General features: G+C 43.3%; 1 protein-coding gene across 1 annotated transcript in view; it reads left to right on the top strand.

The window, feature by feature from the left end:
- TANC2 (tetratricopeptide repeat, ankyrin repeat and coiled-coil containing 2) overlaps window positions 1-26,342 on the top strand; it is a 713,500-nt gene that overhangs the window by 647,816 nt on the left and 39,342 nt on the right. The window contains exons 17-18 of the mRNA XM_077806150.1: window positions 15,413-15,521; window positions 26,019-26,141. Coding sequence (XP_077662276.1) covers window positions 15,413-15,521; window positions 26,019-26,141 — 232 coding nt within the window. The remainder of the gene's footprint in view (window positions 1-15,412; window positions 15,522-26,018; window positions 26,142-26,342) is intronic.

Raw genomic sequence — 26,342 nt, forward strand, 5'->3', positions numbered from 1 at the left:
CTTAAATTGGGAGTTAGTGTAATTTACACCTATTTTAAATCCCCTTTACTTTGCTGGAGTGATAGAAAGTTATCTTCGTGTAAAAGAGAATCAGGCCCGTTAGCTCTTTATCTTCATTATCCATTGTAATCTTTGGGCACATTGAGAATTTTTCTCAAATCACAAAACTGGAATTCTGAATGTGAGGATATGTCTGTGGGCAAAGAATGTAGTCGGCAGAAGATACCTACTAAAGCAGGAAGGAAGAGATGGAGGAGTAGTTTTAGGGATAATACAGCTTTCCTTAATCTAGTGGTGTTCAATGTTAGAAGAAAGCAGTTCTTCCTGTAATTCTTTTGTATTGCTACATGATGTAATGAAGTTGACAAATCAACTGGGGGTGTTCCCCCAACCCACAAGAGAGACTCATCCTCTCCAGACAAGGTGCTCAGGAAATAGCTGAATAAACCGGGTTTGTTGCATGCCTTGAAAGAGTAAAAACAAAAAAAACAACCCCACGCCCAAATCCTAGGCTTTTTTGGACAAGCAGATTAAGTGAGTTCCTCCCTCATCCTGAAAACACTGACCAGCCTGGCAGCATTCAGAGTGTTAACTGGACTCTGCTAGTTAATTTTAATTGCCGGGAATGTGAATAACAGAAGTGGATCTCTGTGAAGAAGTCAGGGCACAACCCATGCAGGGCTTTGTAGGTCAAAATTAACACCTTGGTTTTCTTTTTGTATGTGCTGTGGATAATGAATGATGGAATGTAGGGATGTGCTTGAATATCAAATTACTAACAGCGTGTGAATAGTGATATTCAGTTCTCTGTCAGTGCCCCTTGCTTTTCACTTTTGGGCCTCACCCAGGGTGAATTATTTGATGCTTTTGTGATTAGAATCCATGATCACTAGGGACTAAGATAGAACCACCCAGTTCATGTTCATTGGTGCCCTCGATCTGCATTTGAACCCTGGTCTCCAATGGTGAAAGCCCAGAGACGAAACCTACCCCAAGCTGATTTGTTTATGTGGTGATGTATTTTTCTCTTATGGTGAAATATTGTAATGGGAAGCCCAAGTTTTTTTCCTCTTAAAATGGAACTGTGAAGAGAAAAGTTTGACACCGTCACAGCTCACCCCTATCTGATGGCACTAATACGACAACATGGCATTGGGCAATCCTAATACTGATTTGTAAACTCTTCAAAGCACCAAACAAGATCAGTTACTCATTTAGGCCCAGTAATTTTTGTATGATTGATCCTTATTAATTTTTTTAATTAAATTTGTAAATGTGTTTATTTTAGCATTTCTAGAGGAGTCTAATTCTTTTCTTTCCCCTTAATTAACATTCTGATCTGTGTATACAAACCGTGGACCGCATTCTCATTTAAAGTAAGGCCCCTTTATACTGCCCTGGCAATTTCTGTAATCTCTCCAGCTGTGTGACCAATATAACAAAGAAATAATTTGCCTTTCCACTTCTGCTGATATTGTTTCTTCTCAGCCAGCAGGTGTCACTGTTAAACAGATTCAAGAATTCTAAGGCATGCAGATGAAGTGAGCTGTAGCTCACGAAAGCTTATGCTCAAATAAATTTGTTAATCTCTAAGATGCCAGTAGTACTCCTTTTCTTTTTGAGAAATTCCAGTGTTTGTGAACTCTTCAGGACCAGCTTAACCTACTGCAGAAAACAGAAGATGAGACGTGAAACAAAAGGATAAAATGTGATTAGTTTGTTGTAGCATTCCCATACAGAAGTCGTGCCATACCTTATACAGCATTGATATAATATCAAGAATTCAAAGGAGACATATCAGAAAGACAGATATAAATGGGCATTCAAATGTATATATAGCAATAATATCCCAAGTACATTGGGCAAAATATACCACACATATTATTCCCAGTACAAGATCGTGAGTTTTCGTTGTGATTGAAGTGGACCATCAGAGCATCGATAGAGTGCCATCAAGAGGACCATAAGCAGAGTGATTAGGAAGACTTATTCCGTTCATTTGCTTTAATTTTGTTTCCTTTCTTTGGGCCAAATGATTCATCCTTGCAGTTGCCCCTTGCCAGTATCTGTTTTATCTGTCTCTGATCTACTTTTCTTTCTCCTTTGCCACTTTCCATCCCCCCAACCCTGGGAGCACTATGTTTACTCTTCTCCTGATTACACATGGAGCCATGGTGTCCTGAGAGAGTTAAATGTGACCGTGTCCATTCAGTGCTGCTTGCTGGTGGCATAGTCTTGGAACCTGAAATGAACCGAGCAAAGGGGTGCTCTCTTGCACTTTTCACACATACACACTTTGATCCTGTCCAGAGCAGGTGTGGAGTGTTGTACATGGTAAAAAATTATGAGCAGGATGGGAAGCCTGGGGGAACCCAATCCTGAATTAATAAGAATGCTGCTACACAACCACCAAATCACTCCTGCCTTCTGGCAGGAGGGAGGCTTGAGTGGGGAGCATGTAGTTAAGAACCTTAGTGGCCTGATGAGCTCAAGCACATTCCTCATATATCCTTGGACTTGCCAGTTCTTCAAGTCCTGGTCTCTATGTGGATTCCACTGTGGATACACCTGCACTGTCATAAACACAAGAGCAGATCCCTATCTAAGTCCACTCCAAAGAGGACAGATTCCTCCCCAACTTCATCTTCCAAGTCAGATGAATCTTCATGCCCATTTAGGGATGTTCTAAGCCCCAGGACCATGATAAAAAATGTACACAGGAGCAAGGCTCTGCCAATACCAGACTCTGCACCAGCAGCAACACTGTCTGCAGTACCATCCAGGTCAAGGGACCGAGAACTGCTGGTACCAATGAAAAACACCCAATGGGAGCCTCATTAACCAGCAGTACCCCCACGGACCCCAGATGGATCCACCAGCCACGAGCCTTTCCACATCAACTCTGGCGGGAGAGGCAGACAGGACCCTATGGACCCCGGGAAGAATGGAGATGTACACAACTCTGGAGGACATCTTTGTTCTCCTGGATCTGCAATCTTCCCTTTTGTCAAAACCAGTCCTCACTGGGGAAATTTCGATCCTGTCAGGAGACACAGTCTATGGGAAAAGAAGTCCATCCTCCATCCCATCTACTAACTGTGGTTTTCCTTCAGCAGAACTGATAACACCATTGACTGACCCAGATCTGACTTTCTCATCATTGGGGGAATCAGAGATACCAGAGGAGCAGTCATCACCTCCAATCAGGGAGATCAATTCAAACCGAAGATTACGAGCTGCCTGAAACCAGTCTCGTCCACCCAAACCTGGACACCCGCCCTGGGACCGGTGGTACTCCAAGCTTTGGGTACCTCTGGAACTCACCTTTGACCCCTCATGACAGCACTGTTCAGGCCCCTAGGACCTGTACACCTAACACCCAGGGTCTTTACAATTTAATAGGGAGTCATATCACCTCTCTCTTCCAAGAAAGCAATCAGAATTTCCTCCTGATTTGAAGAGGGGGAATACAAGCCATATCCATTGTTACAGAAAGGGATATTTTCCTCTTCTCCCGATGACACTGCTGCTGCAGATTCGCCATCTCCTTCGGACAACCACAACCAATTCCAGGAGCTGCTATAGAGAGTGGCAGGAATGCTCTAGATCTCCTTAGTGGAGATCCAGGACACACGACATAAGCTCCTGGACAGCCCACAACCCAAGGGATCAAGCTGGATAGCACTCCCAGTGAATGAAACCATAGTGAAACTGGCAAGGACAGTATAGCGTACATTGGCAGGAGATGCAAGACATACTGCTCCAATGGTGCTCAAGTCCAGCACTCCAGAAGCAATGGATCATAGAATATCAGGGTTGGAAGGGACTTCAGGAGGTCATCTAGTCCAACCCCCTGCTCAAAGCAGGACCAATCCCCAACTAAATCATCCCAACCAGGGCTTTGTCAAGCCTGACCTTAAAAACTTCTAAGGAAGGAGATTCCACCACCTCCCCAGGTAACCCATTGCAGGGCTTCACCGCCCTCCTAGTGAAATAGTTTTTCCTAATATCCAACCTAAACCTCCCCCACTGCAACTTGGACCATTACTCCTCATTCTGTCATCTGCTACCACTGAGAACAGTCTACATCCATCCTCTTTGGAATCCCCTTTCAGGTAGTTGAAAGCAGCTATCAAATCCCCCCTCATTCTTCTCTTCTGCAGACTAAACAATCCCAGTTCCCTCAGCCTCTCCTCATAAGTCATATGTTCCAGTCCCTTAATCATTTTTGTTGCCCTCCACAGGATGTTTTCCAATTTTTCCACATTCTTCTTGTAGTGTGGGGCCCAAAACTGGACACAGTACTCCAGATGAGGCCTCACCAATGTCGAATAGAGGGGAACGATCACATCCCTCGATCTGCTGGCAATGTCCCTACTTCTACATCCCAAAATGCATTTGCCCTTCTTGGCAACAAGGGCACGCTGTTGACTCATATCCAGCTTCTCGTCCACTGTAACCCCTAGGTCCTTTTCTGCAGAACTACTGCCTAGCCATTCGGTCCCTAGTCTGTAGCGGTACATGGGATTCTTCCTTCCTAAGTGCAGGACTCTGCACTTGTCCTTGTTGAACCTCATCACATTTCTTTTGGCCCAATCCTCCAATTTGTCTAGGTCCTTCTGTATCCTATCCCTCCCCTCCAGCGAATCTACCACTCCTCCCAGTTTAGTATCATCCGCAAATTTGCTGAGAGTGCAATCCACACCATCCTCCAGATCGTTTATGAAGATATTGAACAAAACCGGCCCCAGGACCGACCCTTGGGGCACTCCACTTGATACCGGCTGCCAACTAGACATGGAGCCATTGATCACTACCCGTTGAGCCCGACAATCTAGCCAGCATTCTGTCCACCTTATAGTGCATTCATCCAGCCCATACTTCTTTAACTTGCTGACAAGAATACTGTGGGAGACCATGTCAAAAGCTTTGCTAAAGTTAAGGAATAACACGTCCACTTCTTTCCCCTCATCCACAGAGCCAGTTATCTCGTCATAGAAGGCAATTAGATTAGTCAGGCATGACTTGCTCTTGGAGAGTCCATGCTGACTGTTCCTCATCACTTTCCTCTCCTCTAAGTGCTTCAGAATTGATTCCGTGAGGACCTGCTCCATGATTTTTCCAGGAACTGAGGTGAGGCTGACTGGCCTGTAGTTCCCAGGATCCTCCTTCTTCCCTTTTTTAAAGATGGGCACTACATTAGCCTTTTTCCAGTCGTCCGGGACCTCCCCCGATCGCCATGAGTTTTCAAAGATAATTGCTAGTGGCTCTGAAATCCCATCCGCCAACTCCTTTAGCACTCTCGGATGCAGCGCATCTGGCCCCATGGACTTGTGCTCGTCCAGCTTTTCTAAATAGCCCCGAACCACTTCTTTCTGCACAGAGGGCTGGTCACCTCCTCCCCATGCTGTGCTGCCCAGTTCAGTAGTCTGGGAGCTGACCTTGTTCGTGAAGTCAGAGGCAGAAAAAGCATTGAGTACATTCGCTTTTTCCACATCCTCTGTCACTAGGTTGCCTCTCTCATTCAGGAAGGGGCGCACACTTTCCTTGACTTTCTTCTTGTTGCTAACATGCCTGAAGAAACCCTTCTTGTTACTCTTAACATCTCTTCCTAGCTGCAACTCCAAGCGTGATTTAGCCTTCCTGATTTCACTCCTGCATGCCTAAGCAATATCTTTATACTCTTCCCTGGTCATTTGTCCAATCTTCCACTTCTTGTAAGCTTCTTTTTTGTGTTTAAGATCAGCAAGGATTTCACTGTTAAGCCAAGCTGGTTGCCTGCCATATTTACTATTCTTTCTACACATCGGAATGGTTTGTCCCCGTAACCTCAATAAGGATTCTTTAAAATACAGCCAGCTCTCCTGGACTCCTTTCCCCCTCATGTTATTCTCCCAGGGGATCCTGCCCATCAGTTCCCTGAGGGAGTCAAAGTCTGCCTTTCTGAAGTCCAGGGTCCGTATTCTGCTGCTCTCCTTTCTTCCCTGTGTCAGGATCCTGAACTCAACCATCTCATGGTCACTGCCTCCCAGGTTCCCATCCACTTTAACTTCCCCTACTAATTCTTCCCGGTCTGTGAGCAGCAGGTCAAAAAGAGCTCTGCCCCTAGTTGGTTCCTCCAGCACTTGCACCAGGAAATTGTCCCCTACGCTTTCCAAAAACTTCCTGGATTGTCTGTGCACCGCTGTATTGCTCTCGCAGCAGATATCAGGGTGATTGAAGTCTCCCATGAGAACCAGGGCCTGCAATCTAGTAACTTCCATGAATTGCCGGAAGAAAGCCTTGTCCACCTCATCCCCCTGCTCCGGTGGTCTATAGCAGACTCCCACCACGACATCACCCTTGTTGCTCACACTTCTAAACTTAATCCAGAGACACTCAGGTTTTTCTGCAGTTTCATACCGGAGCTCTGAGCAGTCATACTGATCTCTTACATACAATGCAACTCCCCCACCTTTTCTGCCCTGCCTGTCCTTCCTGAACAGTTTATATCCATCCATGACAGTACTCCAGTCATGTGAGTTATCCCACCAAGTCTCTGTTATTCCAATCACATCATTATTCCTTGACTTTGCCAGGACTTCCAGTTCTCCTTGCTTGTTTCCCAGGCTTCTTGCATTTGTGTATAGACACTTGAGATAATTCACTGATAGTCCCTCTTTCTCAGTATGAGGCAGGAGCCCTCCCCTCTCACGCTCTCCTGCTCGTGCTTCCTCCCGGTATCCCACGTCCCCATTTACCTCAGGGCTTTGCTCTCCTTCCCCCGGTTCACCTAGTTTAAATCCCTCCTCACTAGGTTAGCCAGCCTGCTTGCGAAGATGCTCTTCCCTCTCTTCGTTAGGTGGAACCCATCTCTGCCCAGCACTCCTCCTTCTTGGAACACCATCCTATGGTCAAAGAATTCAAAGCCTTCTTTCCGACATCAATGCTCTCCTACTCCCTTGGATAGGCCACTTGAACTGTGCCTTTCCTCCCATCCTGCAGCTATCCTGGGGTTCTTTGGAAAATTTGACAAGACAGAGCACAAGCCATCATCATTGCATCCAAATGGCCCAGACAGTTCTGGTTCCTGAGTCTTTTGTGAATGTCAATCCCATTGCCCATCAACATTCAGTCCTTGTCAGATCTCTTGGCTCAGGAGAACAGCAAGGTCAGTCATCCCAACCTGGATGCTCTTCATATCACTGCTGGAATGGTCGTCACATCTAGAACATTCCTGTCCTGGAACTGTGCAAGCTGTTATTGATAGCAGCAAGGACTCCACCGGATAACATTATCTTGCCGAAGGGAAGTGTAACAGCGACAGACCCCGGTCGTCAGTGTGCAAGGTCGAACCTGGGACCTCTGAAGTTTAGTGCATCAGCCTCTACTGCATGAGCAAAAAACCCACTAAGCCGTCCTTCCAAATCCTAGCTAGATGTTTGATGTCAATGAAGGATGCCTTCCTCATCGCCATTTCCTTGACTAAAAGGGTAGGTGAACTTGAGGCCCTAATGCAGGGGTGGGCAAACTTTTTGGCCCGAGGGCCACATCGGGGTTACGCAACTGTATGGAGGGCTGGGTAGGGAAGGCTGTGCCTCCCTACACAGCCTGGCCCCTGCCCCTTATCCGCCCCCTATCCACCCCCTCCCACTTCCCGCCCCCCTCAGAACTCCCAACCCATCCAACCCCCCTCTACTTCGACCCCTGAACACCCCCTCCCACCAGGACCCACCACCCCTAACCGCTCCCCAGGACACCCCCCCCCGCGCTCCCTGTCCCCTGACTGCCACGACCGCATCCACACCCCCGCCCCTAACGGTCCCCTGAGACCCCACCCCCATCCAACTCCCCCTACTCTCCGTTCCCTGACTGCCCCCCCCAGAACCTCCGCCCCATCCAACCACCCCCTGCTCCCTGTCCCCTGACTGCCCCTCAGGACCCCCTGCCCCTTATCCTACCCCCCGTGCTCCCCGCCCCCTTACCACGCCAGAACCAGCCGCACTGGCGTGCTGCCTGACAGGAGCGGTGGGCCAGAAGACTGCCTGCCTGGCGGCGTGGCTGTGGGGGAGGGGGGACAGCTCAGGTGCTGGGCAGGATGGTCCCGCAGGCCAGATGTGGCCCCCGGGCCATAGTTTGCCCGCCTCTGCCCTAATGGCATACCCACCATACACAATATTCCATAAAGAGAGAGTCTCTCTACAACTGCACCTGAAATTCACTTGCCTGCGTTCTTCCCAAAGCTCCTTGCTTCCAGCGAGGAGCGGAGGCTTCATGCCCACGACATGTGATGAGCAGTGTGCCCGCAACGTGTGATAAGCATTGATATTTTACCTGAAGAGAACAAAACAGATCAGAAAGTAATGTAGATTGTTTGTTGCCGTAGCTGAATGAGCCTGAGGGCAAGCTTTTTCCTCCCAGAAACTCTCCAAGTGGATCTCTGGCTATATCCTACTTGGTTTCACATCTGCTCTCCCACACAGGCTACAGGATCACTCTACAAGGAGCCTCAGTAACCTCACTGCACAAAGTATCCCTGCTTCTTATTTGCAAGGGAGCAGTGTGGAGCTCCATCCATGCATCCAGAAGACTTTACACCTTGGTCCAAGCCTCCTCCGCTGACATATCTTTTGGGATACAAGTTCTACAAGCAGCCATACTACCTACATCTTCACGCCCTCCTCTTGTCACAGTGCCCTTGTAACTCACCCAGAGAGGAATACATATAGGGACGAGCACTCAAAGAAGAAAGGGAAGTTACTTACCTTATTGTACCTTGAGTTCTTCGAGATGTGTGGTTCCTATCAGAATTCAGCTATGCTTTCCCCTCTGCTTCGATCATGTCTGGATTAACAGTAAAGAAGGAAGCAGAGAGGCGGTCGGTCCACACCACCCCTTATAGAATCATAGAAGATTAGGGTTGGAAGAGACCTCAGGAGGTCATTTAGTCCAACCCCCTGTTCAAAGCATATACCGTCAGAGCTGAGCATGAGAAGAGCAGGGTGCAGACACAGACGGACAGACGCCAATTGCAAGAATTCTCCAGTCTCAGGCTCTTGGAGCCCATGCATACCTGCAGTGGAATACAGATGGGGACTGCATGTCTCAAAGAAATCCAGTTACAGTAAGGGAAGTAACTTCCCTTTTTCTGCCTGTGCTCCAGCCCTTTTATACCCTGCATTCTGGTTGGTTGGGGAGCAGGCACACAGGGGCTACCCTACTCAGTCCAGAGGACTATGCCTCATACTCAGCTTTTCCAGTGTCCACATGTAACCCTCACTTGTATTAGCCCTGGCAACAACAGTCTTGTGCATATCTCATATTGTGCCAGAACTTGCAGGATCAAGACCATAGTCTCTCGAGTATATATATGTCTGTCTGGGAATAGTCTGTGATGTACTGTGCAGCGTTAGCACGCAGTGACACATGCCACCTAGGAGAGTGAACAAAAGCTTTGATAACAGAGCTGGCAGCACTAACAATTTTTCACATACAAAAACTTACATTAAAAATAGAAACCTGCTGAGGATAAGCCTCTGCTGTGGTGAAATTCAAAGCAAATCATTTCACGTGGCTCCTTGATGTAGAAATCACTTCTGTCATTCTCTGCTGTGTTTTTAAAAAAGACACTGCTGTTAGAATCCATTTCAGTGTGCAATTACCATTGACAGAGCAAGTCACTGCAGGTATTTATCAGCAAGTCCAAAGCCACTGCTTTTAGGTAGGAGAAGTATTGCAGAGGTAACATGCTGCTCATGAATCCTGTCCTTTATTCTGAAATAGGTGGTGCATGCCTTATTCATAACAACAGTCCAAACCATACATACAGATATATTATACATACACATGCATTCTACCAGCCGCAGCTGGGAAACAACTGGAACTACCTGCTGCCTGGGGCTGCATGGGTTGAGAATTGCACCTTATCTTTTGGTACATGGACACAGCCACATTAGAGGTGCCTGGGTATGCCATGAATACCTACCATTAACATAGAGAGCTTTGTGTTCAAAGCTCTTTCCAAACCTTTTCGGACTATTCTTCAGTCACCTCTGTGCAGTAGGCAAGTGTGAGCACGATTAGCTTTGTTTCACAGATGAGAAAACTGAGGCTGACAGGCCCATGTATGGAGACAGTATCAGAGCCCAGAGGAAAGGTTCAGAGCTCCTGATTTCCAGTCCAGTGCATAAGACTGCCTTCTCTCCCAAGGAAGGCCAGGAGCTGAGTTCTCTGGGTGGGCTCAAACCGCCATCCTTTTGGCTGAGGTAAATGTATGGGACATTGCCCAGCAGATAAGTCAGGTTAGCCACTAGATGCACTTGGTGTATTAAACTAACAGTAGTAATGAGGTTTGCTGTAGTGCTTGGGTTGCAGCTGCATCCCACAGAACTTGAGCAGTACATCACAGTGTCTGTTTCCTTTTCATCCAGTTTCTTTCCTCTTTAAGGGCACTTCTGGAGGCTAATCCTAGGTCATGATCACCCGTTGCAGTTTTGGTCAGTGTATTTCAGAAAACCGCTGCTACTGTAAACATGGTGTTTGCGAGATTATCTTCTGTAAAGGGGCACCACTGACTGCAAATCTAGTCAATTTCACACGCACACAAAAAAAAACTCCTAAAGAGGCTTCAGGTGCTACAACCACTTCAAACTCCCCCTGCCATTTCCATGGTTTTCCAGTCCCGTTCCCATCTGGCACACGGTTTTCTGTCCGTCACTGCTGTGTGAAAGACTCACACAAACAGGGAAGTTACTGATTAAGCTACACACCTGCACATGGACAGCGGTGAAACTGACTATACGCAAAATGCTGCCAAATAAACAAAATACATAAACTGAATAAACAGAAATAAATATATTTTCTCTGGAATCCTTTTCAGTTCTACTCATCTTAAGCGTTACTTGTAACAATAGTAGGTACAAAAGTTTCAGATGGCAGACTGATATTTAAGTTGATGTTGTACTTTTACATTTATTGCATTTTGGGGAGAGGTACAATAGAATTATGTATAAGTTTAATGCTCTGGCCTTTGACTCATGAAGAAAAGGGTTCAAGTCCTGCCTTTTAAGGAAAACCATTGAAAATGTGTTTTGTTGTTCATCCTATTCTGCTAATGCATTGGTGCTGGAACTAGGGGTGCTGCTGCACTCCCTGGCTTGAAGTGGTTTCCATCAGGCTTTGCACTTTGGTTCAACGGCTCTCAACCCCCCACCATAAAAATTGTTCCTGCACCCGTCTGCTAATGGTCAAGTGTCCATATTTTAAAACCATCCTACAATCTGGCAAATAATCATCAGTCTCTGTATTACCTGTCAGAATTAAGATTCATTGGCAGGGCTGCGTATGAGAAGCTTGCTGAACACCTGGCCTTGGTTTACAAATCCTTCACTTCCGTGCTATGCTTAAAACAAAACAGTTTCCCTTTTAGAAAGTACTGTCTCTAAGGATTATCGTTCTTTGGATTTAGACATGCTGATAAGCCCTAGCATTGTGGAAACGTTGATCTTCTAGTCTAGATTACTCCGTTGCATTTAGATCATTCTAAGCACTGGTATATTAGTTTTTTCATTTGATAAGGTACTAATGGGATAGTGGCATGCTCTGTCCTTAAAAACCCTATTAAAGCTACAAGTCACATCGTGTTAGCTTTGTGGGGTGGGGAGGGTTGTTGTTTTTTAAATGTACCGCTACATTGGTTCCAGAAAAGAAATTGGTTAAAAAAGTCCCTGAGGCTTCCAAGGTCTCAGAAAAGCAAAATAATGCAATACACATGCCTTTGTTCCTTATCTGTAGTGTCAAGGGGAAGTTACAGACAATTCTCTCTCTTCTCACACGTTTTTCACTGTGGAGTACAACAAAGAAGGCAGTTCTAACAGTGCTTCTTTATGTTTCTGATATATGTCAACGATGTAGAAGATTGCCGAGCTGGCACTCAAAAAGACTGGGAGGTCACTGTATCTGGGCTGCTTATACATTAATCCGGACACTGCTTTTTGTAACTCTGCTTCTCAAAGTGTTCCTTCACGTGAATCTCTTTGTTGTTTTGTTTTTTTCCTTTTCAAAGTACAGTATATTTAAATGTAAAATGAGAAAGGAGTGTTGCTGTCAGGAGAAGCACTTCTAACAAAAACAAGAGATTTTTTTACCAGGAGATACTGTTTCCAGGCCATACAAGTCCAAGTACGGAACATTCTTTGGGGCCTGATCCTTCTCTGCTTTACATCTTGTGCTGCCACTTTCACCAGTGCAAAGTGGATGTACAATTCTAAATTAATTTCTGATCTGGTTACGTTTTATACCTACTTTTCACTGGTGTTAAATGACTATAGAGAGCCCAAAGCAGAAGAGAATCAGGTCCTTAATCTTTAAAGGACACCTAAGATCACTAGAACTGAAAGAAGTTAATGAAATACATTTTCCTCTCTTTTTTTCCAGTTTACTTTATGCATTTGCCAGCACTCAATATATACAGTCCAATTTCACTTTCCTGTCAGTTAATTAGCTTCTCCCTTGCTGAAACCATCTTTGTAAATATCAACAGGAAAGTTTAGAAACCCTTGTAATATTGTTTTACATCAGAGTGGAATTACAACAGTGTTAGGGAGATATAACAGAATGAAGCATCTGGCTGATTATATAAAAATTTCTTTCTGAAACTGACAGGTTTCAGAGTAGCAGCCGTCTTAGTCTGTATTCGCAAAAAGAACAGGAGTACTTGTGGCACCTTAGAGACTAACCAATTTATTTGAGCATAAGCTTTCGTGAGCTACAGTTCACTTCATCGGATGCATAAAAGTGGAAAATGCAGTGAGGATATTTTTATACACTCAGACCATGAAAAAATGGGTGTTTATTACTTCAAAAGGTTTTCTCTTCCCCCACGCCACTCTCCTGCTGGCAATAGCTTATCTAAAGTGATCACTCTCCTTACAATGTGTATGATAATCAAGGTGGGCCATTTCCAGCATAAATCCAGGGTTTAACAAAAACGTCTGAGGAACGGGGGCAGGGGGGTACGAAAAAAGAAGGGGAAATAGGTTACCTTGCATAATGACTTAGCCACTCCCAGTCTCTATTCAAGCCTAAGTTAATTGTATCCAATTTGCAAATGAATTCCAATTCAGCAGTCTCTCGCTGGAGTCTGGTTTTGAAGTTTTTCTGTTGTAATATCGCAACTTTCATGTCTGTAATTGCGTGACCAGAGAGATTGAAGTGTTCTCCGACTGGTTTATGAATGTTATAATTCTTGACATCTGATTTGTGTCCATTTATTCTTTTACGTAGAGACTGTCCAGTTTGTCCAATGTACATGGCAGAGGGGCATCGCTGGCACATGATGGCATATATCACATTGGTAGATGTGCAGGTGAACGAGCCTCTGATAGTGTGGCTGATGTGATTAGGTCCTATGATGGTGTCCCCTGAATAGATATGTGGGCACAGTTGGCAACGGGCTTTGTTGCAAGGATAGGTTCCTGGGTTAGTGGTTCTGTTGTGTGATATGTAGTTGCTGGTGAGTATTTGCTTCAGGTTGGGGGGCTGCCTGTAGGCAAGGACTGGCCTGTCTTCCAAGACTTGTGAGAGTGATGGGTCGTCCTTCAGGATAGGTTGTAGATCCTTGATAATGCTTTGGAGAGGTTTTAGTTGGGGGCTGAAGGTGATGGCTAGTGGCGTTCTGTTATTTTCTTTGTTAGGCCTGTCCTGTAGTAGGTGACTTCTGGGAACTCTTCTGGCTCTGTCAATCTGTTTCTTCACTTCAGCAGGTGGGTATTGCAGTTGTAAGAATGCTTGATAGAGATCTAGTAGGTGTTTGTCTCTGTCTGAGGGGTTGAAGCAAATACAGTTGTATCGTAGAGCTTGGCTGTAGACAATGGACCGTGTGGTGTGGTCTGGGTGAAAGCTGGAGGCATGTAAGTAGGAATAGTGTTCAGTAGGTTTCCAGTATAGGGTGGTGTTTATGTGACCATCGCTTATTAGCACCGTAGTGTCCAGGAAGTGGATCTCTTGTGTGGACTGGTCCAGGCTGAGGTTGATGGTGGGATGGAAATTGTTGAAATCATGGTGGAATTCCTCAAGGGCTTCTTTCCCACCTTGATTATCATACACATTGTAAGGAGAGTGATCACTTTAGATAAGCTATTACCAGCAGGAGAGTGGGGTGGGGGAAGAGAAAACCTTTTGAAGGAATAAACGCCCATTTTTTCATGGTCTGTGTGTATAAAAATATCCTCACTGCATTTTCCACTTTTATGCATCCGATGAAGTGAGCTGTAGCTCACGAAAGCTTATGCTCAAATAAATTCGTTAGTCTCTAAGGTGCCACAAGTACTCCTTTTCTTTTTTCTGAAACTGGATTTTATTAAAATGTTTCACTTTCAAAAAGTTAAGCTGATGGTGTTCCCTCAAAGCACAGGTTTTCTCTGTAAAGTGATTTTAAAATGGCAACACTGGGTTCTATGATTGCTGTATCGCACTGATTACAGTTCATACCTGTTTACATTACAAGTAAAACTACGTATTTCCTAATTTCCAGTACTGGTAATTCCCCCAGAATCTGTAAATCAAGCATAGTTCTTAAGTCATACACACTCAGCAGTAATAAAAGTCCTGTGATTAGTTTATGTCATGGTATTCAAATGAGAATTAGTCCAGTTCATTCTCCCAAGCTGGGTTGGCTCTGCAAGGCTAACAGGAGTAAAAAAGTACTGTTGTAAAATATTACTTTGTCCATAAAGCCAGCAAATATGACTCAGAAAACACACACACACACAGCAGATCTGAAGAATAAGGGCTTGTCTACACTTGAAAGTTATTTTAGGTAGGGTACGAATAGCAGTTCTGGTTGATTTCTCCATGTAGACAAGCCCTGAGAAGGTACCATTTATATGTAGTCACTTTTCTAACCATCCCCACAATTTAAAATGAGTTGACAGAGACCCAAAAAGAGAGAGAGAACACCAGATGCTGTGTGTACAGAGGAAACTTGAAATGAGATCCACGCTTCTCTTCTTTAACAAAAACGTTTTTCTAGTCTCAACTTCATGACCCAACACTACTTATGTCAAGGAATTAGAGTAAGAAAACATAAAGCAATTGGGTCTAAAATAGTGAGGTACCATTGAGAAGTATGCAGAGATACATCCTCATTAGACGGACTCAACCAAACGTCCAGGCTCTGTTTCAGCAGTTGTTTGGTCAGAGTTTACAACCAATTAAAAGCAAGTTCTTCAGCTTGCACCCTACAGGCATGTGGATCTGAGAAGTCATTCTCTGGGGAAGTAGTTTGAGTGAGACTGATAGTCTAGGTCTTCCTTGTAAGGCAGCACGTAAGATCGGTGATGCTGAATGACACCGACCCCCAAGGAAGACCCCTGGGATTTAAAAATGAAATGCGATTCTTCAAATACTAACTTTTTAAAATTCTTGTTCCTAGGAGTGGCCACACACTGCTTGCCTTCTGGTTTTCTCGTCAGGAGGGGAAGCTAAACCGACAACAGACTATTGAGCTGGGACATCACATTCTCAAAGCACACATTTTTAAGGTAACAAGAATTCAAGGCAAGGTTCACACCACCCTCTTCCCTGGTGCACAGAGTCTGTCTATTAGAGAGACACGGTGGGTAAGGTGGTATCTTTTATTGGCCCAACTTCTGTTGGTGAGAGAGTCAAGCTTTCCTGGGACTAACGTGGCTACAGCCCCGCTGCAGTACCCACTATATAAGGTCTGTTCTTATTGCAGTGTGGCCTTAAGAAGTGTTATTGCTTCAGGCTTCCAAAACACATGAAGGAAGTTTAGCTTTTGAGAACTGGTGAGGACATGAGGAATTCTAAAGGGCCAGAAATTTGGGGAGATCTGATTTGATTCTAAGGGGGAGGGGGGGATTAAAATCTGACAACATGTCTTGTTTCGTTAAATTACTGCACACTGCTTAAAATGCTCCTTGCCAAGTACTTCTGCACCCGACTTACGAATAAATGGCATTACAAATTTGACTGGCTTTAAAATGTTGCCAGAGACAAAGGTTGGAATTCTGGTCACTGTATGCAATGCCGTCCTTGTTACCCACGTTTTCATTTCAAACCCCGACAGCTCTTCTGAAACTTTCTTAATGTTAAAAGTGACAGAACCATTAGTGGATAGGGCACTAGACAGGGTGTCAAGAGACCTGGATTTTATTTTATTCCTGCCTCTGCCACTACCCTTGGTCAAATTTCTTCTTCTGTCTGACTCAGTCTCCTTGTGTGTAATATAAGGATGAGTTCCCTCCTTTGTAAAATGCTTTGTTCTTAATCTGTACATCTCAATGTATAAGAGTCAAGTATAGTTTGTTTATGATCTACCAGTGAGGGCAAAGCTGAGACACTGCATGTTTCTGCAGAGCTGAGCTTATTAAAAATAATGTCTGTTTACTGCTCCTTAATGGTCCATTTTTACCCTCCACACAAAGAGTGGCCCAGGGGTCACTAGTTAAGATTCAAGTTTGACCCACAACTTGCGTCGGATCTTCAGGCCCAAAGAACGTTCACCAATCAGCATATGAATTGATTAGCCCACTGTAACTACTACAGAGGGAATAAATCATTTCTTAAAATTAATGGGAGCTGTGGGTATGCAGCACTTCTGAAAATCAGGGCACTTATTCAGGTGCTTAAACTTAGGCACCCACTTTGCCAATATTTTTTAGAGCAACAGGCCTTATGAACATCCTGCTAGATCTCTTTATTTCATTGCGCCCGCTATATTAATAATCATGTGTAATGGCAGGTCTGTAGCATTTCGGGAGATTATAGGTAAGTTTGAGGTAAAGTGAGGAATCCCAATCAGCGTATAATTTTCAGATTTTAACATACATAAGTAGCTTCAGATTTAGCCCTGACATTAATGGGGTCAGTTCCTATTAACATCAGTGCCAAAGCTGAATTTGGATCCTAGTCTTTATCATTTTACACTTTATAATGGAGAAAATGGCAGTATTTCAAAATCTAAATAAACCTTACGTTTCATTAAGTGAATGAGTTGGCAATAGATTCCAACTTTAATTGAAAAATATTTACCATCCTGGAAAGTGAATATATGGAAGATGTCCATATAGCTTTCTGTTTCTAATTACTTGGCAAAATCCTTTTAGTGAGAATAATTTGCCTTGGTGACAGATAAGTGTAACATCAGGTTGTACAGAAGTCCTACAGAGTTTTGAAAGGGGTTTGGGTTAGATGGTTTACATGAGAAAAGCACTGTAAAGATTAGGCCTTTGGTGTTTCTTAAACAGATTTATTTTTATTCCTTTATTTATAGTAGTTGTTTGTTTAAGAGGATCTGCTTGTATTTTGTACCAAACTGAACCATAGCAGCCCTGTTTCTTGAAAGAGACACTTTCAAACTGGAACATTTCAAGGAGAAATATAAGTATCTTGTGTCTGTATTCCCATTCCTATTATTGCAGATACTTTTTGTTTATGAGGAAGGGATTTCTCCTTCACAGCATCTCACTCTGCCTGGTCGTCTAGTAAAATTATTATCTTGTAGCTATGACATGAGCCTTCTGCCAAGTGAGATGCATGTCAGGTCATAAAGTCAGCTTAACTTTTTTCTGCGGTATTGTGTTGGAAGAGCAGCCTTGTCTAAACACAAAGGTCCTGATCCTAAATTTACACTGGTTTTACACCAGCATAACCCCATTGGAGTTACCTTTTACACTGCTGTGAAAGGAGAATCAGATGCTAAACCGTGGGTGGTGGGTGAAGCTTCCTCTTGGGGAGTCTAGCCCCTGCCTCACCTCTTCCAGCTGAAGCCTGGCCCTCTTCTGGTTGAGTCCACACCCCCGCTCACTTCTCTCAGCCTCCCCCATGGCCCCAGCCAGGGCGGCATGGAGGACTGAGAGCTCGGCCCGACCATGGCGGAACTCTTCTCTCTTGCCAGAACCCTGAGCCTGTAGCCCATTCCCTGTTCCACCCCCCGGCCACACTCATGGCCGCACCCCATTCTACCCCTTTCCCACAGCCCCTCCCCCACTCTGCCTCTTCCCCCAATATCGCATCCCCTTCTCACTCCCTTCCCCCCACCCTTTCCCACTGTGGCCTCGAGACCAGAAAAGCAGCCCCGGGGACATGGCTGGGGGAGGTTTTTCCGGGGGCCCCAAATTGGCCGGGGCCCCATGGGCTCTTGTGGTAATCTGCCACTCCTCCATCCCCCTCTCCCCCCCCCACCCTGGTGACATGAGGTTTGGGGAAGCTTAGCCTCCATTGTGCACTACCCATGTGCAAAACATTTGGTAGGACTAGGTGGAGGTGTGGGTTATACACAGATGTTATTTTGGCTAATAAAATAAAATTTAAAATACGTATTTGTCCTAATACATGTGTTTGTCCTGTCACATCCCGAAAGGATTGTATCATTTGAGTCTCTGTTCAGGACAGACCCAGGTGTGGAATTTGAATGTGTGATAAATCAGTGATATGCAAAATCACTGAATAACAATCACAAAGAGGTGTTTTGACAGATCTGTGTAGGGAAACTTGCACACTGTCTGTTTGCATTGTGGCTCAAGCAAGTGTCTTTTAGCCCCCTCACTTTTATGAGCGTATTTTAAAAATAACAAAGTATAAATGTCTTCAGTAACTGATTTAAAAGATTAAGAAGGGATCTTAACAGATGGGAACCAGCTTGGAAAAAATGGCATGCAATGCAAGGGCATCAAGAGAAACTTACAAAAATTACACCAGCAAATCTAAACTTCAAGGTAACATTGTTTTAAACATCAAGCAATGAGAAGTCCTTCATTTCAGTCATAACTGTCCTGCCTAAAATGTTAGTGATCCAGAAATGAACTTCCCTTGTCCCTCGATTAAGAGACTGATTAAAATTACAGGCAATGAAAACAGGCTAATGGAATGAAAAGATGTCCAATATTCCTTGAAACAGTATTGCAAGAGATCATTACATTGAGTTTAGCTGGCAAATTGTCTTAAACCAGAGGCCCTTCACTACTGCATTTCAGTTCTGATCTTTTCATGGGTCACAAACAAAAATTAATTTCGTGTACATCTAGTCCCTCGTGGATATTTTTCTGCATCACAAAATCATGATACAATCTAGTATGATTTGGACAAAGGTTTTTAAATACCCTGGGGATGTAAGAGGTTAGGACTGAGATGCTTTGACAAAGTACTGGGAGGATCCTGGACTGAAACAGCTAGGGTTATATAGTAGGTGAGGACTCAGGTACATTGGCAGAACTGCTTTGGAAGGATTTAGAACTGAAATAGCGCTGAGGTCCATAAACCAGAATTTCAGTTCATTGGCATTGCTTGAGGGGAAACTTGCACAAAGACAGTCTTTACTAGTCTACTGTTCCTGTGTATGAACATATTAATGAGATTAAACCCATTTGTCTTATTTCAGCAGTTTAATCTTGTATTAAAGTCGGATTCATTGTTGCTGACAGATAGAGCCTGACTTTATAACTCAGGACTTAAAAAGAAAAGGGAAGAATCAGACACTAGCTATGAATTGAGGAGAAATAAACATTGGTTTCTGCTGCTGAACTCTTTTTGTATTGAATGTGTTTATTTCCTAGAAAACAAGTGCCCTCTTCTGTTGATCAGAGTGTCCTGCATAATCCAAGTCTGTTTGTTTCAGTACAGTTTACTAACCGTTTGCTACAATATTTTATCTTCGGATGGCTATTTTGAAAGGTGCAGATATGCCTTCTCGTGTCACACCTGATAGAGATTATAGAAGCTTATTTATTAATGTAATAATACACTAATCATGTTTAGTATTTCTTTTAAATTTCTGCTTCTAATTTGTCCAAATTATACAACGCTCACTTAAGTAACTGAAATAAATGTTGCTATGTCATTGTTTTATAGTGTGTGATATAAAAAGCAGGGAGTAATAATTGCCAGAATTCCCGAGGTCTTTACTTCCTGCCCCCAAGTACACACAAACTTTTCCTCTACACGCATAGTGTCAAATAAAGTAAAAATCTTAAATGAATCAAACTGTACCATAGAATCTCTATGGATAGAAATTCCATGCTTGAATAATAAGAGTATAGCAATAGGAATATACTACCAATCACCTGACCAGGATGGTGGTTGTGAAACGCTCAGGGAGATTAGAGAGGCTACAAAAACAGAAAACCCAATAATAATGGGGGATTTCAAATATCCCCATATTGACTTCATACATGTCACCTCAGCTTGTCCTGGAACCCACACGGGGAGAGGCAAGTCTTGATTTAGTCCTAAGTGGAGTTACAGCATTTGGTCCAGGAAGTGAATGTAGCCGAACTGCTTGGTAATAGTGACAATAATGTAATTAAATTTAACATTCTTATGGGGAGGCGGGGGGAGCACCAAAAAAACCCAACACAGTAGGATATAACTTCAAAAGGGGAACTACACAATAATGATGAAGCTAGTTAAATGGAAATTAGAAAAAACAGTCACAAGGGTGAAATGCCTACAAACTGCATGGAGACTATTTAAAAATACATAATAGATTCTCAAATTAAATATATTCCCCAAATAAAAAAAATAGTAAGAGGGCCAAAAAAAGCATGGAGCAGGTCCTCAAGAAGTCTATTTTGAAGCACTTGGAGGAGAGGAAAGTGGTCAGGAACAGACAGCATGGATTCACCAAGGGCAAGTCATGCCTGACCAACCTGATTGCCTTCTATGATGATATAACTGGCTCTGTGGATATGGGGAAAGCGGTGGACGTGATATACCTTGACCTCAGCAAAGCTTTTGATACGGTCTCCCACAGTATTCTTGCCAGCAAGTTAAAGAAGTATGGATTGGATGAATGGACAATAATATGGATAGAAAGCTGGCTAGATCCTCAGACTCAACGGCTACTGATCAACGTCTCAATGTCTAGTCTCGATGTCTAGCTGAAGTACTCAATGCTTTTTTTGCCTCAGTCTTCCCAGGCAAGGTCAGCTCCCAGACTGCTTCACTGGGCAGCACAGTATGGGGAGGAGGTGAGCAGCCCTCAGTGATGAAGGAACAGGTTAAGGACTGGCTAGATTATCAGGCTCAAAAGGTAGTGATCAACGGCTCGATGTCTAGTTGGCGGCCGGTATCAAGCGGAGTGTCCCAGAGGTCAGTCCTGGGGCCAGTTTTGTTCAACATCTTCATTAATGATCTGGATGATGGGATGGATTGCACCCATAGCAAGTTCACGGATGACACTAAACTGGGAGGAGAGGTAGATACGCTGGAGGGTAGGGATAGGATACAGAGGGCCCTAGACAAATTGGAGGATTGGACCAAAAGAAATCTGATGAGGTTTAACAAGGACAAGTGCAGAGTCCTGCACTTAGGATGGAAGAATGCTATGCACTGCTACAGGCTGGGGACCAACTGGCTAAGCGACACTTCTGCAGAAAAGGACCTGAGGATTACAGTTGACGAGAAGCTGGATATGAGTCAACAGTATGCCCTTGTTGCCAAGAAGGCTAATGGCATATTAGTAGGAGTATTGCCAGCAGATTGAGGGAAGTGATTATTCCCCTCTATTCGGCACTGGTGAGGCCACATCTGGAGTATTACATCCAGTTTTGGGCCCCCCGCTATAGAAGGGATGTGGACAAATTGAAGAGAGTCCAGCAGAAGGCAACAAAAATTATTAGGGGGCTGAGGCACATGATTTATGAGGAGAGGCTGAGGGAACTGGGCTTATTTAGTCTACAGAAAAGAAGGGGGGGGGATTTGATAGCAGCCTTCAACTGCCTGAAGGGGGGTTCCAAAGAGGATGGAGCCACCATGTTCTCCATGGTGGCAGATGACAGGACAAGGAATAATAGTCTCAAGTTGCAGTGGGGGAGGTCTAGGTTGGATATTAGGAAAAACTATTTCACTAGGAGGGTGGTGAAGCACTGGAATGGGTTACCTAGGGAGGTGGTGGAATCTCCATTCTTATTGGTTTTTAAGGCCTGGCTTGACAAAGCCCTGGCTGGGATGATTTAGCTGGGATTGATCCGGCTTTGAGCAGGGGGTTGGACTAGATGACCTCCTGAGGTCTCTTCTAACCCTGATATTCTATGATTCTATTAAATGCTACCACAGCTAAACAGCAGAGTAAACGAGACGGTTAGAAACAAAAAGGCATCCTTTAAAAATTGGAAGTCTGATCTTACTGATTGTGATAGAAAGGAGCATAAACTCTGGCAAGTCAACTATAAAACTATAATAAGGCCAAGTAAGAATTTGAAGAGCAGCTAGCCAAGAACAGAAAAACTAACAGCAAAAAAAAAAAATTCAGTACATGTGAAAGCAGGAAGTCTGTCAAACAATTATAAGTGCCACTGCACAATCAAAGTGCTAAAGGAGCACTCGAAGACAAAGCAATTGCAGAGAAGCTAAATGAATTCTTTGCTTCAGTCTTCACTGCAGAGGACATGGGGGAGATCCCCACACCCAAGCCACTCTTTTAGGTTAGAAGTCTGAGGAACTGTTCCAGACTGAGGTGTCAGTAAAGGAGGTTTGGAGACAAACTGACTAATTAAACAGTAATAAGTCACCAGGTCCAGATGGTATTCACTGAAGAGTTCTGAAGGAACTCAAATATGAAATGGAAGAACTATTCACCGTGGCAGGTAACTTAGCACTTAAATCAGCTTCTGTACCAGATGACTGGAGGGTAGTTAATATAATACCTGTTTTTAAAAAAGGCTCCAAAAGTGATCCTGCCAATTACAGGCCGGTAATCCTAACTTCAGTATGAGGCAAATTGGTTGAAACTGTAGTAAAGAACAAAATTATCAGACATGTATATAAACACGATATTTTGAGGAAGAGTTAACATAGCTTTTGGAAAGGGAACTCATGCAGTACTAATCTATTAGAATTCTTTGAGGGAGTCAACAAGGATGTGGACAAGGGTGATCCAGTGGATATAAAAAGAAAAGGAGTACTAGTAGCACCTTAGAGACTAACCAATTTATTTGAGCATACGTGTTCATGAGCTATAGCTCACTTCATCCGATGAAGTGAGCTGTAACTCACGAAAGCTTATGCTCAAATAAATTGGTTAGTCTCTAAGGTGCCACAAGTACTCCTTTTCTTTTTGTGAATACAGACTAACACGGCTGCTACTCTGAAACCAGTGGATATAGTGAACTTGGACTTTCAGAAACTCTTTGACAAGGTCCCTCACCAAAAGCTCTTAAGAAAAGTAAGCAGTCATGGGATAAGAGGAAAGGTCATCTCATGATCCGTAACTGGTTAGAAGACAGGAAACAGGGTAAGAATAAATGGTCAGTTTTCACAATGGAGAGAGGTAAATAGGGTCCCCTAAAGATCTCTGCTGGGACCTATGCTGTTCAGCATGTTCATAAATAATCTGGAAGAGGGGATAAACAGGCTGCAAAATTTACAGATGATACAAAATTACTAAAATAGTTAAATACAAAACTGACTGAAGAGTTACAAAGATATCTCACAAAAGTGAGCAATAAGGTGACAAAATGGCAGATGAAATTCACTCTTGATAATGCAAAGTAACACACATTGGAAAAAATAATCTCAACTATACATGCAAAGGGTAGGGTCAAAATTAGCAGTTACCACTCAAGAAAGAGATCTTGGAGTCATTGTGGATAGTTCTCTGAAAATATCTGCTCAATGTGCAGCGGCAGTCAAAAAAACTAACAGAATGCTAGGAGCCATTGGGAGAGGGATAGTTAATAAAACAGAAAATATCATAATGCCACTATAAAAATCCACAGTATGCCCACACCTTGAATACACACTTGAATACCATCTCAAGAAAGATACGTTAGAATTGGAAAAGGTACAGAGAAGGGTAGTTAAAATGATTAGGGGTATGGAACAGCTTCCTTACAAAGGGAGATTAATAAGACTGGGACTGTTCATCTTGGAAAAGACAACTAAGGGGGATATGATAGAGGTCTATAAAATCATGAAGGGTGTGGAAAAAGTGAATAGGGAAGTATTTAGTTACCCCTTCACATAACACAAGAGCTAGGGGTCACACAATGAGATTAATAGGCAAAAGGGCTTAGAACAAACGTAAGGAAGTACTTCTTCACACAATGCACAGTCAGCCTGTGGAGCTTGCTGCCATGGGATGTTGCGATGGCCAAACATATCACTGGGTTAAAAAAAGAATAAGATAAATTCATGGAAGATAGGTCCGTCAATTGCAATTAGCCAAGATAGTCAGGGATGCAACCCCATGCTCCAGGTGTCCCTAAATCTCCAACTGCCAGTATCCTGTCTTCAAACAATGGCCAGGGCTAGGTGCTAGCCCTGGCCAATGTTTGAAGACAGGATACTGGGCTAAATGAACCATTGATGAACCAGTATGGCCGTTCTTATGGTCTTTATTTGACAAATGTTTAGCTAAAAGCTGCAGGACTTGAAAATAATAAATTTAGAAAACTGTTAGTTCTTCATGAGGACAAGTACCTTCTATTGTTTTTCTAAAATAAAATGGTTTTAAATGGTAAGTGTATTTAACTGAAAAAATGCCTTTAAGTATTCACAGTAGTTACTATTTGTTACTTAGGTAGTACAGTCCAGCCACTCGACTGACATGCTCTATGATGGTCTCTAGATAAAAAAATGTTCAAGTCTGTGGTATCATGATGTTAAGACAAAAGGTTACTAATGCAAGTATATAGAGGAACATGTCAGATTACAACGGCAAAACAGTCATTGCTGTTTAATGCCAACAAATGATGATGATCAAACAATGGCAGTAAAAATCTATAGAGATTTTATGCATAATTATTTCATTGTCCTAGGCCTAGTATGGTTGTTTACATTATTGCAAAATGGGTGTAAAACACTATCAACTTGAACTGGTAGCAGTTACACTCACTTTGCACAAGTGTAAATGACCACACAAGGTTCAAGGCAGTGGGAAATCAGGTCTTGCGTGTCAAAATAGTAGCCAAAGACATCTGTACAATTCCATGGAGACTACAGTAGAAATAATGTTAAAGCACTATAGAAGTAAAGCTATCCTTTTAAAACCTGATCCAAAAATAGGCTCCCCTTTTCTTTTGCCTGTCATCAGGCCACTGATTAATATCTGTTTGTTATGAATAAATTATCATTCTTATAGCAGGAAAGCAAGTTCCCTTGACTATTACATGACCTATAATTTAGTGCTGTTCAAAAAGGCTTTAGTACTTGGTATCTAGTAAGCATAAAATAACTATGTTTACCAAATAAGAAGATATTTGGAGATAATCTAATATTAGATATGAAAATGTCTACTCTCTTTTGGTAAAAGTTCCTTAATTTATCTTTCTATGATGGAGTATGTAGGACAAGGTGAGTCAGCTCTGTGAATAAGAAGAATATTTTGCGAATCAGTTTCTGCCACGGTATTAGGTACTTTATAAACAAACAAAGAATGTGCCACATTACCCAGTGTAATGGGACTCTCTGAAAGAGAGCTCAGCGGGACCCTGTAACCTCAGAGTGACAGGGCTGGTTTAAAGATATCACTTCAGCATTAACTTGGGGATTCTTTCTTGGGGCTACAAGTTATTCGTTCACAGCAGGGGTCTAATGTGATAAATGGCTTCTGTGGCAACCTTAGTCTGTAGAGACTATTCTTAACTGGCGGGGAAGAGTATTTTGGTTAGCATTCTCATTCTCCATTAAAGAAAGATGCACTGGGAAGAGAATACGAGCCTTTAACAGTAAGCCACAATTGCACGTTTCTGTGTCACCGGCAGCTCATTACTGTGGCATTTTATATTAACGGAGGATCTGCCCCACTGCATCTAGTATTTTTTTTAAATAAGCGTTTTGTATTGCCAGCACTTTGTTGATAAAGGTTGAATTTTAAGTGAGTGTGGTTATTATAAATGCTTAAAGTTATTCTCAGCTAACTGGCTTTTTGTTGTTAGCAGGAATCTAATTCTACAGCCTGAGATCTGTGAAATTCTTTTGTTAATTAATATTTTCTATTACATGTAGTAATTTCTTCTGCATAACATAAAGCAAATATGTTGGGTACTAGAACTAACTGGATGAATCTCTCTCTTTAGGGGCTGAGTAAAAAAGTAGGGGTGTCCTCGTCTATCTTGCAAGGGCTTTGGATCTCCTACAGCACAGAAGGTCTTTCAATGGCATTGGCATCTCTGCGAAACCTCTACACCCCTAACATAAAGGTACTGTACAGAACAGACAGTTGACGAGCTGGTTTAGTGCTTTCAGCCTCCAGTGGTCCAAGTACAAAAGATTCTCCAAGGCTCCAGTTCAGCAAGGTCCTTAGCACATGTGTAATGTTAAGCATCTGAGTAGTCTCATTGAACTCCATGGGACTCCTCAGAAACTTAGTTACACAGGTATGTAAGTAACTTGTTGAACCA

Source organism: Eretmochelys imbricata, chromosome 27 (genome assembly GCF_965152235.1).
Source record: "Eretmochelys imbricata isolate rEreImb1 chromosome 27, rEreImb1.hap1, whole genome shotgun sequence".
Lineage (NCBI taxonomy): Eukaryota > Metazoa > Chordata > Testudines > Cheloniidae > Eretmochelys > Eretmochelys imbricata.